General features: G+C 41.6%; 1 protein-coding gene across 1 annotated transcript in view; it reads right to left on the bottom strand.

The window, feature by feature from the left end:
• Nucleotides 1–15,307, bottom strand: part of ULK1 (unc-51 like autophagy activating kinase 1) — a 1,203,955-nt gene that overhangs the window by 332,842 nt on the left and 855,806 nt on the right. The window contains exon 16 of the mRNA XM_044068766.1: nt 359–484. Coding sequence (XP_043924701.1) covers nt 359–484 — 126 coding nt within the window. The remainder of the gene's footprint in view (nt 1–358; nt 485–15,307) is intronic.

The following is a 15,307-nucleotide window of genomic DNA, read 5'->3' as shown; positions in this document are numbered from 1 at the left end:
CCATGGCCTGGGAGCCCAAACTTACCTTAAATTTGGCTTTGGTAGACTTTATTTGTCCTCTGAGGATCACGTTGAGTAAATGCAGCTCTTCAAGCCCTTTTGACTGTCATGCTTTTGTCTAAATACCTTTACTGTATCGTACAGATGAGCAAAAATATTCCTACATACACAACCTGTCACAGTTTAGCACACAGAATACATACGATTAGGGTCTTTGTTAACAGTATCTGTAAATTGCTTCCTACAACTGCTATAATAGACATGACATTCAGCAACTCATCAAAGTGCACACTATATCTCTTCCACTTACTCCCCCTATAAAAATAAATAAATAAAAATAAAATCCTTAACTGCATACCTTGGAGAAGTGCATCGAGTTGGAGACTGCAGATTCTGCTCAATTCGCTGGTAGTTGTGGATCTGGCTTGGAACTGGGATGGGAAGTGATTGCCCACAGCTGCTACTTGAAAGATGTGTACCTCTGCTGGAGGTTAAGAAACAACATCCAAGTTAATGAATAGAAGACACCAGAACTGCCGTTGTCCTTTCCTGATGTAAGCAATTTCTGTACTTCAGAGATGTGCAGTATTAGATCACTGTTGCAGTAGCCTAAGCTATTTGGGTTATAACCTGCCAAAGATATAACCACTGGCTAGCACTCAAAGTGGATACCTTTGTTGCTCCCTAACCACCGTGGGGCTTGGGGAGAGCCACATAAAAGCAGTGCTTAGGATGTCTAAAGCTTCAGAGCCTTCTTGCCACTGAAGTGGGTTCCCTTTGTGGCCTTTGTGAAACTCAGTTAGCTAATGATTCTTCAATACTGGGCAGGTAAGTATTCTGCTTCTGCTAGGGAAAACCTTCCACATCATCCTTTTTTGGAGAAAAACTGTGCTTTTCCTTTGAACTTATTTATTTTACTCTAGGAAATGTATTTATTATGGAATGTCATACATTGTAAATGATTTTTTTTTTAATTAGGAATGCTTGTGTGAAAAACTGTGTAAAATATATTTTACTTTTGGTTTTCTACTATTTATGTAGAATACATATGTGAGAGGCAGGATATTGTGCTTTTGGTGATTTGTCATTTGACTGTTTTAATCTCAAAACGTAAATTTCTGTCAGGAGGTTTACTGACTCACCCAGGCTCTGCTATCCCATCTTTCAGAGCCCTTTCTCAGCTAAACCAACAGTTATCAGTCTCCTTGGTTCTTCTTTCTCTGGTCCACAGGAAGAAGAAAGATTCTCAGAAGTCTTTAGATGTCAAGCCTCCTATGAGTGGTTCTGCTATGGCCAGAACTGGGTCTTTGGTCTGCTCATCATCTCTCGGTTCCACCAGTGTAGCTCCACAGGAAACCAATAAGAACTGAGAGTTAGCCATGTCCTCTACAGCTGTAAGGTTGGCGTCTTTTGGCAAAGTAGAAAGTACAGTTGTGTACACTTACCATAAATGTAGATGTACGAGTGTATTCACTGTTGCAGTCATCACACTTGGGTTATCTGCCTGCAGGTAGCCCTCAGTCGGCCCGAATACCAGAGTCTTGGGATTTCTGCGTCGGATGCTGTCACCTCTTCCATGACGTCAGGAGTATAATACATGCAGCCAACGCCATTACATCAGGTTTTCTTGCCCCAGATGTCAGCAGCCCCTAAAATAGGAAGCAATTACATGGTGTGGAACACCTCCAGTAAAAAGTAAATACCATAGCCATAAGATATGGCCACAAAGAGGATAGGTAGAAAGCACAGAAGAGTCAGGGGGCTGGAGGGAGGGTAACCAGGACTGCAACAGTGAATACACTCATACATCTACATTTATGGTAAGTGTACACAACTGTACTATGTTCTTCGTGTTTCACTGTTGCAGTCAAAAGCTGAGGAAGGGTGGCGGCAGTCAAGAAATAGTAGGGCTGGCTAGCAGGCCTTGTAAAACTGTTGTGGCAAATCCAGCTCTGGATTTAGAAAAGACAAGTAAGTGGTAATGCTTGGTGAAGGTGTGTACAGAACTCCAGGTTGCAGCTTCCACGATTTCCCTGGTAGGGACTCCCCTGAGAAATGCTGTAGAGGTTGAGGTAGCCCTAGTGGAATGAGTTCTGATCCCCTGTGGGGTAGGTTCTCCATCGTGTTTGTAGCAGAAATGGATGCAGTGCGCTATCTATTTGGAAATGGTTTGCTTTGCTTTGAAATGGCCTTGACCTCTGCCCCTGTAGTAAAGCTGACTAGCAGCTGGTCAGATTTTCTGAAAGGTTTAGTCTTGTCAAGGTAGAACCTGAGTTGTCTGTGTACGTCCAAGGAGTGCAGGATCATTTCCCCTTTATTCTGAGGATCAAGGAAAAAGGTTGGTAAATGGATGCATTGGTTTAGAGCCACACTGGATACCACCTTGGGCATAAAAGATGGGTTAGTCCTGAGGGGAAACCCTGTCAGCATGGAAATTATGAAGGGTTCCACAGCTATTAGTGCCTGTAACTCACACTCTTCTTGCTGAAGTGATGGCTAGAAGTAAGGCTGTTTTCCAAAAGAGGAATTTTAACTGTGCTGTAGCAGCAGGCTCAAAAGGGGAAAGCATGAGCTTCTCTAGTACAAAGTTAAGGTCCCAGGTAGGGGTGGGAGCTCACCTCGCAGGTCTTAAATTGTTAGCTCCTCTCAGGAACTGTTTGACCAGAGGCTGAGAAAAGAGAACTGGCTCTGTATTATAATGAGCTGAAATGGCCGAGCCATGAATCTTAATAGAACAGAAGGATAGGCCTTTGTGGTGCAGCTCTGCTAGGTAATCTAGGATTTGAGGTAAGTTGGGCACGGCTCTGTCCTTTCCTTGAGACTGGCTCCAAGAATAGTATCTTTTCCATTTTTCTGAATAGGATTTCCTAGTACTAGGCCTTCTGGCCTCAAGGATGACATCCACAACCTGTTTTCTGAGGGTTGCTGGTGGTGTATTTAGGGAATAAGCCAGGCTACAAGGTTCAGGGTTTGCAGCTGAGGATGCAAAATATGTCCCTCCTGCTGGGACAACAGGGAGGGGGTCTGATGTAAATGCCAGCATGGTACTGCTGCCAGACTAAGTAGGAGTGGGTACTAGTGCTGGCGGGGCCAGTCCGGTGCAATAAGGATTGTCCTTGGTTTGTCCTGTTTCATCTTGAGTAGTACTTTTGAGAGGAGAGGCAGAGGGGGAAAGGCATAAATTGAGAGGTTTTCCCATGTAAAGGATTGGGCATCCACTTTCCATGCTTGGCTGTGGAGATTTCTAGTGCAAGATTTGCTCAACTGATGATTTTGGGGGAGGCAAAGAGGTCCACCTCTGGTGTCTCCCACCTGTGGGTTAGAAGTTCGAATGAGTTGGGTTCCAGTTTCCACTCATGTGGGTCCAGTAGACTTCTGCTTAAGTTGCCTGCCAATGAATTTTGTTTGTCTGGCAGGAACTGAGCTTGCATGTGCACTTGGTTGCTCAAGGCTGTGTTCCACAGGGCCATGGCTAACCTGCAGAGTGGGTAGGAATGAGTTCCCCCTGCTTGTTTATGTACCACATAACTGTGGTGTTGTCTGTGTCCTGGAAGGATAAGGTATTTGAAGGCTGTCGGAGCATTCTGTACAGCTAATATTTCTTTTTGATTGATATGTAGGTGAATTTGTCCTGGGCTCCATTTGCCTTGAATGCTTTTGCTAGCCATGTGAGCCCTCCATGCATAGTCTGATGCGTCTGTTGTCAGGGTTTGGGCGGCGAGGGGTTGAGTGAAAGGGAGTCCCTTGTTGTGGTTGCAAGCCTCTGCCCACAAAGGAACTCTGCCCTTAGACAAGGAATGATAGGAATAATTGTTTCCAGGTCCTAAGAATGCTGGCACCAGAGACTTTTTAAGTAGCAGTGAAGTTTCCTCATATGCAGCCTTGCATATGGAATTAGTAGAATGCATGAGGCCATGAACCCTAGGGCTTGCAGTATTTTTCTTGCAGACAGCTGGGTTCTGGTGGCCATTAGTTTGAAGTAGTTTGTCAAATAAACCTGCTTTTCTGGAGTAAGGAATGCCATCTGGGAAGTTGTGTTCAAGCCTGCTCCCAGGAATACAATCTTTTGGCTGGGCACCAGATGTGATTTCTTTTCATTGATGGTGTACCCCAGAGAGGTTAGAAGTCACTTTACAAATGCCAGGTGCTGAAGCAGCAATTCCTGACTGTCCGCCTGAATCGGGCAATTGTCCAATTATGGATAAATTTGAGTATTTCTCTGCCTGCAGTATGCAATGGCTGGAGCCGGGCAATTTGTGAAAACCCTGGGCGCAGTAGATATGTCAAAGGGAAGTGCAGAGAACTGACAGTGCATATAGCCTGGCCTGAAACATAGATATTTCCTGCAAGATTCTTTTATGGGGATGTGCAGATAAGCTTCTTTTAGGTCAAGGGTGACTAGCCAGGAGTCCTTGGCTAGCATAGGAAGCAGCTGTTGTAGTGTAAGCATTTTGAATTTTGGGACCACCAGGAAGGTGTTGAGAATGGAGAGGTCACAGGATAGGATGCCAAGAGCCCTCTTTTCTGGGCACCAGGAACAGTCTGGAGTAGAAACCCTGTCCTCTTTGCTCTACTGGAACAGGTTGAATAGCCCTGATACTGAGAAGAGAAAGTACTTGCTTTTGAGCCTCTGCCCACTGGTTTGGAGGAAGGTCTGGCAACCTGCTTGGGGATGGCAGTGAGTGGAAGTAGAATCTGTATCCCTGGGATACAATGTTTAGGACCCATCGGTCCTGGGTAATGGACGTCCAGTTTTTTGCATGCAGGTTGAGTTTTCCTCCTAGGGGTGCAAGTATATGGGCATGGCTAGGAAGGATGATAGACAAGTCACTGAATTTCTTCCATAAGGGAGTGGCTTCCCACTCCCTGTTTTTGAGGGGGGAGCACTCCATTGTTTAGATCTGTGCGTACCCTGAGACTGTAGTCTTGGTGGTCTGTTGCCCCTGGGTTTGGGCTGAGAAGACCTGGTAGGAACTGGAAGGACCAGTTTTTAGAAGGCCAATGCCTACTGAATCTATGTGGCTGTACCTACAAGAAATCTTTAACAGTTTGCATAGATTTAGCTTTTTCCTCCATCTTTTTAAGAACCTCTTCTGCTTTTGTGCCAAACATTCCTGGTTTAAAGAAGCATCTAGTAATTTTGCTTCGACATGGTCTTGCAAGATTTGTTCCTTCAGCCAAGCTTGCCTTCTCAGTACAGACCCAGTGACAGCAGCCCTGCAAGATGCTTCTAAGGCATCAAAACCACAATGCAAAGTATGTTTACTGACTTAGTTTGCAGAATGCATTAACTCTTGTAAATCTTTTTCTGCAAAATCTGGAAGCAACAACATTTTTTGCTTAATTATTCTATAATATACTGCTGGTACTTCAACATGTGAAACTGGCAATTTAAAGCCCTGATGGCAAGAGTTGCAGAGGTATATACCTTCTTGCCCCATCTGTCTAAAACCCTTGAATCCCTGTCCGAAGGGGTAGGATTTGTGGCTGTAGTAGCCTTAATACCTTTAGGTCCCTGGAAAATGGTCTCTGGATCTGCAGTGGGATTCTTAAAGAGAAATTTGAGAGAGTCAGGTACCCTGTAGTACCTGTCAGGCTTTCTAGGAGCTGGTGGTAAAGTATCAGGAGTAAGACTGGATTCCATGAAAACATCATCTACAATATCCAGGACAGGGGGTATAGCTAGTGGCCTGTGCTGAGGCAAGTCTAAAAATTCTCTTAGTTTCTTTTTGGACTGTGGGTAGTCCTGGCATTCCCAGTGGAAATGCTCTCTTAAGGTATGCAAGGTTTCACCAAAAGAAAAGTTCTCTTGAGGGGAGGCAGAGGGAATGGAATCCTCTGCATCTGAATCCTCATAGGTAGATAACGGTATGTCCTAGTAATCAGAGGGATCACAGTCATCGGACTCATAGTCTGTTGAATCAGAAGGGAAATCAATTCTTTGTCTTTTAGAGGGGGAACGCTGGCTTCCCCTAATTAAAGTTATGAGCTCTTCAGCCATTCTAAGTATTTGTTTCTGTAGCATGGGAGCTTGAGCATGCGCTTTGGTCATCGGTTTTCTAGGCGTAGTGTGAACTCTGGGCCTGAGAAACTCGGGTCGTTTTAGTCTGAAACTAAGTAGTTTGTTTAATACAAACATTGGAAGGTCAAAATACACCCTCAGAATCCAGTGCCTGCGCAGCAGCTCTGTTCCCATCCAAGTAGAGACATCCGCAGGTTCCATAATCGAAGAAGCATCTTGCGGCCTAACGGACTCTGAATGGGTCTCAGCAGAGGCCTGCGAATCTGCAGAAGTGGGTATCAGGGGCTGCGAAAACGCCTCACTGAGTACCAGTGGACTGGCAACTAGCTTAACAGAAGCATTGTCGGCAGTTTTGGACCTATGCTGTCTGTCTCTGTCTTTATCCTTACATTTTTTCAGAAGATCGGTAGTCAGATGGCTTACCGAAGCCATTTCAGAATACGGAGAATGAGAGCGAAAGAATTTAGCAAGAAAGCTCAATGACGAATAGTTTGGGTGTTAAACAAGGCACAAAACTGACAGAGGAACGTCTTGGTCTGGGCCTAAACAGGTGACGCAGTAAGAATGAAAATCTCTATGAGGTATTTGCTTTTCACAGGCAAGACAATTGTTAACTTTTTCTGACATCGGTTAGTGCAAGAAAAAATAATCCCCAACAGGGTACTTGGCTTTAGAAGACTTCAGGTTTGAAACTCAAAAAATGAAGATTTCAGGTAGCGGCCGACCGGCAACTTGCGAACTGCTTCTGCTTTGGGCTCCTGCACGGCAAGAAAAGCTGATGTAATGGCATCGGCTGCATGTTTTATGCCCCTGACACCCTGACATCATGGAAGAGGCGAAAGCATCTGATGCAGAAATCCCAAGACTCTGGTATTCGGGCCAACTGAGGGCTACCTGCAGGCAGATAACCCAAGTGTGATGACTGCAACAGTGAAACACGAAGAACATCCACTACTGTGGGTCCGGTGAAGGAAAGCATGAAGTCTTAATGCATAGCCAGGCTAGGGTGCTAAATTCCCAGGATAGTTCCCTTGACATGGGTTGTTCTTATTTCAGGGAGTAACCCACAAAAACAAAACAAAAAGTTAAGAATGTCACTTCTCTTGTTTCTTTAACTATAGACAGGGAAGACTTACTGGGATTGACAAAAGGTATATTTTCTGTTTTTAAAATCCTGTTTCATCACTGACTTAAAACAGAAAAATAAAAAAAACAAATGATTTCACTCACATCTTGCCACCCAATTCCCAGTGCAGGAAATAGAAAGGGAATGCTTTTCCTTAGTGACTTCTCCTGAAGCTAAACATTCTGATTGTGAGGAAAGCATTTCTTCAGATTTCTTCAGAAGAATTGTCTTTTTTTCTGAAATTATAGCCAAAATGAAAACTGCTTTTCAGTGGGAATAGAATGAAATACCTTTCTGATCCCTAATCTGACTGATGGGACTAGAGCCACCTATCGGATACAATCTGGCCCTTTGCCAGAGTTCTCTGCATTATGCTCCTAAACTTTGCCCTCCCATAATGCTCTGTATGTCATCTAGCCTTAGATGTCACTTGCTGCCAATGTAAATGGAACGATCCAAGCATCACGCAACCAAGTGCTCTCTCTTTTATTACTTAACTAATTTTTCCCCCACAAAAAAACTTGCATAATATGTGGTTCTAGGTGTTTACAACCTGTCTCCTTAGATTCCGTCATTGGTAACCCTTTTAGTTAGCTTTTAGCCTCAGCTCCTCCCAACGTTTAGGCAGCTGCCTGGTGTTATTTTTCTTGGCTTGTAAAAAAATAAACAAACAAGAAAATAAATAATCTTCATACAGGTTATTACTGCAGTTGTTAACTTTTGTTTTTTGGTCTGATATAGTTCTTGTTATTTACTGTTGTTGTTTCTGGGCTTTGGAGGCAGTTGGTGGGAAGGTCCTTTCTCTACGCTCATGATGCATGGCTGGCCAACACGCAAGACAAATGTGTGAGTAGATAATATCCAGAGCCTATACACACCATTTCCCTTCCTCCACCTACCCAAAAGATAACAAAAGATGCCACTCCCAGATGTTTTACTCCACTCCACAAATACAAAACAGCTAAGAAGAAAATTGATCTCCTTCTTCCAAAAAGAGCCATCTGAGAGAGCCCATCAGGCCAGAAACAATCAGGAAGTTATTCCAGACTTCTTTTAGTACCCAAGCAAAACAACATATCAGGCCAATCCTGGATCTAAGTGGCCTAACCATTTTGTCAAAAAGACCCAGTCAGAACAGTCATGATGTAAGCAATCTTACCATGTTTAACGGAGGACAACTGGATGTGATCCACAGACCTCCAGGATGCTTATTTCCACATAAAAAGTGCCAAAGAAGCCAAGAGGTATCTTCACTCCCACATGAGGGTGGTCAATATCAGTTCATATCCCTGTCCGGTATCACCACAGCCCACCAAGTGGTCACCAAGTGCATGGCAGTAGTCACAGACCACATGTGGCTCAAAGGAATACAAGTGTTTCCCTATTTGGATGATGACTGGTTCCTCACTGCCATGAGACTGGAGGCCTTAATGTCAGCCAAAGATTACTTTTTAAAGTTCTACCTATCTTTAAGTATATATCAGTCTATGTCAAAAAATAATGTCTTCACTGTACTCAAAACATAAAGTTCATTCAATGCTGCATAAATGCAAAAAGTTGCATTATCAGTCTTCCAGCAGAAACAGTGCATAGTATCAGATCACTAGCATCTCTCCTAATGTAGCAACAATTCCCTCCAGCTGCACGGAGTCTGAACCTTCTAGGACTCATGGTATCTTTCTTGCCAATGGTCTTTCATGACCACCTACACAAGAAAATTCTATGGTGCTTACTTTCTTCCCAGTGGATGCAGCTGTCAAACCTCATTTCCTTGACAATCCTCATAACACCATCTTGCAAGAGACATTTGAATTAGTGGCCAACCTCACTGAATCTATTTTTTGGCCACCTCTTACTTCTATCTCCCTTCAGCACTGGTAGCCACCAAGGATGCCTCATTTCTGGGGTGGGGCATTTAAAGGGGAGGATGCTCCAAAGGTTACGTACACAAGATGAGATCAATCTTCACATCAATGTTCTGGAAATGAAAGCAGTCATCCTAGTGTTGCAGGGATTCCTGAACCTCCTTCCCTGAAAGGTGATCCCAATATAAACAGACAAGATGCCAGAAGTTTGGAACATTAACATGCAGACAGGACAGAATTCTTATCCATTTTGCAGAAAGATAATGAGGGTGTGGAAATGGGCAATGAATACACATTCTGGGAAATCCAACCGTCTAGCAGTCAAGCCAAGCAGGTCTATTCTGATGCCTGACGAGTAGTTCTTCAATCCATCAATGGCTCAACAGATATTCAGCCTCTGAGGCACACCCTGCTGTGATTTGTCTGCAAACCCAAACAATATGAAATGCAGAGGGACAATAACCAAGGAATGCTTTGGTTTCTCAGTGGTTCTCCTGTTTACTTTATGCCTTTCTACCTCTTTTCTCATTCCCAGGTTTCTATAGGAAAATGTTACATTGCAAATTTAATATAATTTTCATAGTCCCCTTGTGGTCCAGATAGATCTAGCTTCTCCTGCTTATGCCTCACCTGAAAAAGCCTACCTGTGTCTTGGATCAGCAACTGAACCTACTTTCTCATCTATCCAACCAGCCTCACCTCGTATCTCATCTCAGTGGTATCTCCAGTTTCAATGATGGCCAAGGATTTTTCCTTCCTTTTCTCAGGAGATAGTTTAGATTATGTCTGCCTCCCAGAGGCAATCTTCCTTTGGAAATTAGACCCCTTCTCTATCCTCATAAATGAAGTTCGATGCTTCCTAGTTTTCTTATATGAACATGGATCCAGTTTCTCTCCAATCTAAGTGCAACTGGTTTCTATCTCTAACTACCATTATGGGTTTGAGAGTCATTCCTGGCTTCTAACAAACTTTCACGGTCTTCCTCAAGCAAATATTTAATCTTCTCCCTCTTTCCGATAAAGGACTCCTTGTCTCCATGGGATCTGAAGTTTGATGAAAGCTCCCTTTGAGACCTCCTCTTCAGTAAATTTAAAATTTCTATCTTGGAAAACTATTTTGTTAGTGGCTTTCTTCTGTCAGCTGAATTTGAGAACTTTATGCCCTATCATATATGGTACCCTAGCTAACCTTTAACAAAGATAAGAGAGTTACCCCAAGAACCAATCCTTCTTTTATCCCCAAGATGGCCACAGAATCCAACAAAAGTCAATCTATCTGTTTGGCAGTACTTTTTCCCTAATCACACGAGATGGTGAGAATACTTGTTCAACACACTGGATGGTCACCCTCAGCTCTTTTTCTATTTACATAGAACCAAAGGTAACAGAAAAGATTCCTAGTTATTCATTTCCTTTGCCCCAAATAAACTGGAAAAGAAAGTTTATAAACAAACCTTATCAAAATGGTTATAGGACTGCATATATCACAATGTTTTTTAGTTATACATCTAATGAGTTTCATATTACTGTCTGTAGTAAGGCTTAGGAAATTTAAAGTTTTCTGTTTTACATTCCCCTTTTTGTAAATTGTGATTATTGGCAACTGTCAAACTTTTTGCATATTGTCTGTGAGTCTTTTAAAAATTTTTGTAATCTTTTTGTACTATTGTTATGGAGCTTTTCTCCCCAGGTCTCCCCTGAACAGGGGCTACTTGCCCAGCCAGACTCTACCCGGTTAACAAATGTAAAATAAATAAATATCATTAATTTAGGGAAGTAAGAAAGAGCTTTGCTCTTCCAGGCCAAAAGCTCATTCCACCAGAATGATGGCTACATCTGCTGTTCTTCTCAGTAATTCTACAGTACAGGCAATATGTGCACCATTTGGACTACCTTGCATACCTTTGCCAAACACGAAAAATTGGATGCAATGTCAAGGTCTAGGGCTTCTGTCCTGAAGGGCATCCTGTTATGAAGCCACCCAAGAAAAAACATAGTCTGAGAATCTATCCCATCATTTGGATCAGATGGATGGATGAAATGGGAAATTAATGTTTTGTGCTTACCACAACAATGGATCTTTTACATCCTAGTCCATCTGATAGAGCATTACACCCTCCATTCTCAATTCCTTTATCTTACTTTCAATCCCTTTTCTCTAAACGGTCATGCTTGCATTATAATGTTATGGCAATGAGCAAACTCAATCTGATGCTTGGTGGTGTGCAGAGCATTATGGGAAGGCAAAGTTCAGGAGACTAAGGTACACAGCACTAGCAAACAACTAATAGGAACAGACAGGTAGTTCTAGTCCCATCAGTCATTATCAGACGGACTTGGAAGAAAAGGATCCATAACTTTTGCTTTTCTAAACCCAAAACCGACAATGCATTTATTTCCTTATCTAAACCATCTACTGCTAAACACATTGCAAATCTGTTCCCTATGACAAGGATGGGAAAGCTTTACTTAGATTTGGAAAGAATGTCTATTCCTCTGCTACTTCAGAATTGTGACCTGACAAGCCCAGATATTATTTTTTACTGGCTTCCTTTGAGAATGTGAAAAAGTTAACTGCAAATCTTCCTTCATATGTTAAAAATTCTTTGACTTCCTAAAATGTATCTGTTTCTCATGCAACCAAACACTCTTTAAAAGTGCTCTTTATGATTCTGCTGATGCTGTATTCAGAGCTGCTGCTACTGAGCATGTTATGAGGTGATACACTCTAAAAACTAAACAGAATATGTTAAAACTGAGATTTTAAAGTGTCCCCTTGACAGGATGTTCTGTTTGGCTCTTCTGCTGCTGAGATTCTTAAGACTTGACAAAAGAGAGAAAATGATTTAAGGAATTACCCAAAATTTCAACCCTCATTTTCTAAGTTCAGTTAAAGAAAATGTTTTTTTCTAATTCAGGACCCTTCCTCAAAAAAAATAACAGCAAAGTGCTAATAAAAAGGATTTTAGAACTTAATGGCAAGGACATTTTTCTAAAAAGGAAGGGAAAACTTCCCAGAAGCAAGGACAGTCAAAAAAGTCAGAACTTACTACTAGCCTCTTCAAGCCTTTCATCTTGGCAATTTAACCCTTAGTCAGGCCTTTGTCTTCCCCGGTATTACCTCAGAAAAACTGGTTCTGAAAATTATCCAACAGGGATACAGATGACAATGGATGTCCTTCCCTCCTTTTCAGGGGATTCCTCCTCATCCTGTAAACCAAACATCCTTGTTTCCTCCAGTCTCAGGGTGTCAAGCAATTAGTGTATTCAGATCAGTCTAAGTTTTTTAATTTGAGGATCTTTCCAGTTCAAAAGAAAGAGGGAACTTGGAGACCAGTTATAGTCCTCTCCTTTCTCAATTTCTGTATCAAGTTCCTAAAGTTCAAAATGCTATCCCTCCAAACCTTGTTATCACTTATCCGTCCCCTCAGTTTTATGGTAACCTTAGAGTTAAAAGATATTTACCATCACATTTAAATTGGCAAGGAATTTGGACTTTTTTAAAAGATTTTCTGTATATGGCTTACATTATCAATTCTCTGTCTTTCCCTTAATTACATCCAAGGGTATGTACAAAGTGTCTGTCTCCACTAACTGCTTACTGCAGACTGCAATACAGGCACACATTTTCATACTTGGATGACTATCTTATATTTGCAGACCATTTCCAATTGTCAAGCTTCTCTGAGATGTGTCAAAAATGCTTTCTCGGTCTGGGGTTTTAGCTGAACTTAATCATTTCTCATTCCTTTCCACAGAACTTTTTTTTTCTGAAATGTCTGATAAGCTCCAGCCTGAAAACAGTTAAACTGACTGCTTGAATTATAGAGTTTTGATACTCTTTAGGCACCTTTTTTGTAAGATAGTATTTTTCTGAGCAAGTACTAAAGGAGGCTAAAAATGATATTAGGAAATCATTTCTGTACAAGTGGAAAATATTTTTTAAGTTGGCACCTTGCTAAGAACTAGAAACTTTTAAGGCCAAGATACGTGTTTTATAATATTTTTGTGTTATAGATCCATCTTTCAACCATTTCTTCTTGTCTGCCCTAACCCCCCCCCCACCCTACACACACACTTTTCTTCTTATTCTCAAGTCAAGCAGGTTTTGAAAGGGGCTTTTCCTATTCATCTGCCTTGAAAGCAGATGGCTTACTTGAAAAGTTGATACTTTTTCCATTTGAACCATCTCATCAAGCTAAACTGAGGTTCTTAACTTGGGAAACTGTGTCAGTCTTTGCTCTGTCTTCTGCAAGGAGGGTATATGAGTTAGAAACTCTCACAGTGAGTTAATCCTACCTTATTTTCTACAAGGACAGAGTTTCTTTGAAAGAAACTTCTTTTATGCCTAAAGAGGTTTCAAAGTTTACCTCCCGCGAATGTGTTAATCTTTCTGTATTCTTTCCAGAACCAAAAAAAAACAAGAGAAAAACCATGTTAACTGAGCTGCCTGTGGACATCCAGAATGTCTATTACTTGGAGAGAACAAAATCCTTCAGGAAGGCCTATCAGCCAGAATCAGGGCTCACTCCACCATGGCACTGACTTCTTTTGTGGCTTTTTGGAAAGATGTGGACTCTATAGGCAACAACGTGGTCCTCTCTACATATTTATCCAGAACAAGGTTTGCTAGGAACATTCTCCAGGTGCTCCTGGTTTCTTAAATTATGGCAATCTATCCAAATTGCTTAGGCTGCCGCAACAGTGCTCTAATCTTGAACATAGTACAGCTGTGCAATAAAGCTTACCATAACAGCAGATGTTCTAACAGATCAGTGCTGCAGTAGTCACCCCCTTCCTCCAGCCCACTTGTTCTGTTGTTGGTGTACTGCCAGGGTATGGATGCATATACTCTACTGTAGACAGTTACATAAGTTTATGTTGAACTCTTCCCTTCCTAGCTTTCTCTTTCAGGGCTTTAACCCCCCCCCCCCACCCTTCTTGAAGAAAGAAAGCTCTGAAGAGTTGGACAGTAACTGCTGCTTTTATGCAGATCTCCTTGAGCCAACGGTGGTTGGGGTATGTGCCCTGAAGCTTTGAAGACTGGCTAGTGGCCATATCCTTGGCAGATATAACCTAAGCAGCTTAGGCTACTGTAACAGTACACTATTAGAACACCTACTGCTATGGTAAGTTTACTTACACTGCTGTGGATTTCCCTTAAACCAATTACAGATGACAATATCATGAAAAATACAAAATCACAAAACATAAACTCTGGACCACACCCATTACTGTCAATGAAAATATGTGCCACAAAACAAACTTTTTTTATATTTTATAATGGGCAAATTCGTGTTCCATTAAACCTGAAAACATACACATGGGGAAAAAGAAACGGAAGAGACAGATAAAGCTAAAGGAAAATTAGATATTTTAAGATCCACACTGAGCACTGTATAAAATATTCCAGTGACCCGCTTCAAACTGGCTTCCTTGGTTATCTATCCGTAAGTGTAGTGTACAACTCTGAGCTGTGAGATGCACACAAAAGAAAGTTGGGTGCTCTGAGAGTTTCTATTTCTGAATCCCTATTGAGGACACTGCAATGGGGCACCTTTTAACCAAGCTGTGTGCAATAAGTGGGTCACTGAAGCCCACATTCACTTAGAGGGATGTACAGTGAAAAGCAGCCCTTATCAAGCTCAATTCTCCCGATCATGAATCCCTCCTCATGGGTTTGTTTCACCAGTTATGACTTCAGACAGACTCCAATGGAGCTCAGGAAGTTTGCACTGTAATTTCCAATGGGTGGGGCCTAAGCCTTTTGACAGAACCAAATTATGTCCTCACATTTCAAACAAATGTTTATATCTCTGAAACCACAGAGGTTACCAAAGAAGTATAAATAGCAAACTCCTCAGTACAAACTATTTTTTATAGTGGTAGTATTCTTTGGATTCTAGGTCTTAAACAGAATTTTATAAGTCACAGTAAACACAGTAACTATTACATTTGTAATATTTTGTAAACAACTTGCAATATCTCAGTAACCATTCAAGTTATACACATACTGTTAGCAGCATTTTATTCATCTAGCTGAGAGCTTTCATATGAGGTTGTATAGTTCTGTCTGCATTACTTGGTTGTTGACATATTTAGAAAAATGTGAAAATTATATATATATAAATTAATATCATAAAAACAACAGTTAATATCTATTTACCTGCACTAGACAGAGGTCGTATATCAATGCAGCTGAGTTTGCCATTGTGTAAGCTTTAAGATGAAATATTTTAAATCCTTGTACATAGCATGGTTTTGGAATTATTGATGCCAATATGAACAAGCAAT

Source organism: Protopterus annectens, chromosome 4.part0 (assembly GCF_019279795.1).
Source record: "Protopterus annectens isolate FY-2018-M chromosome 4.part0, PAN1.0, whole genome shotgun sequence".
In the NCBI taxonomy this organism is placed as follows: Eukaryota; Metazoa; Chordata; order Ceratodontiformes; family Protopteridae; genus Protopterus; species Protopterus annectens.
The sequence above is the reverse complement of the archived record's forward strand: the minus strand, read 5'-3'. Positions and strand labels throughout refer to the sequence as shown.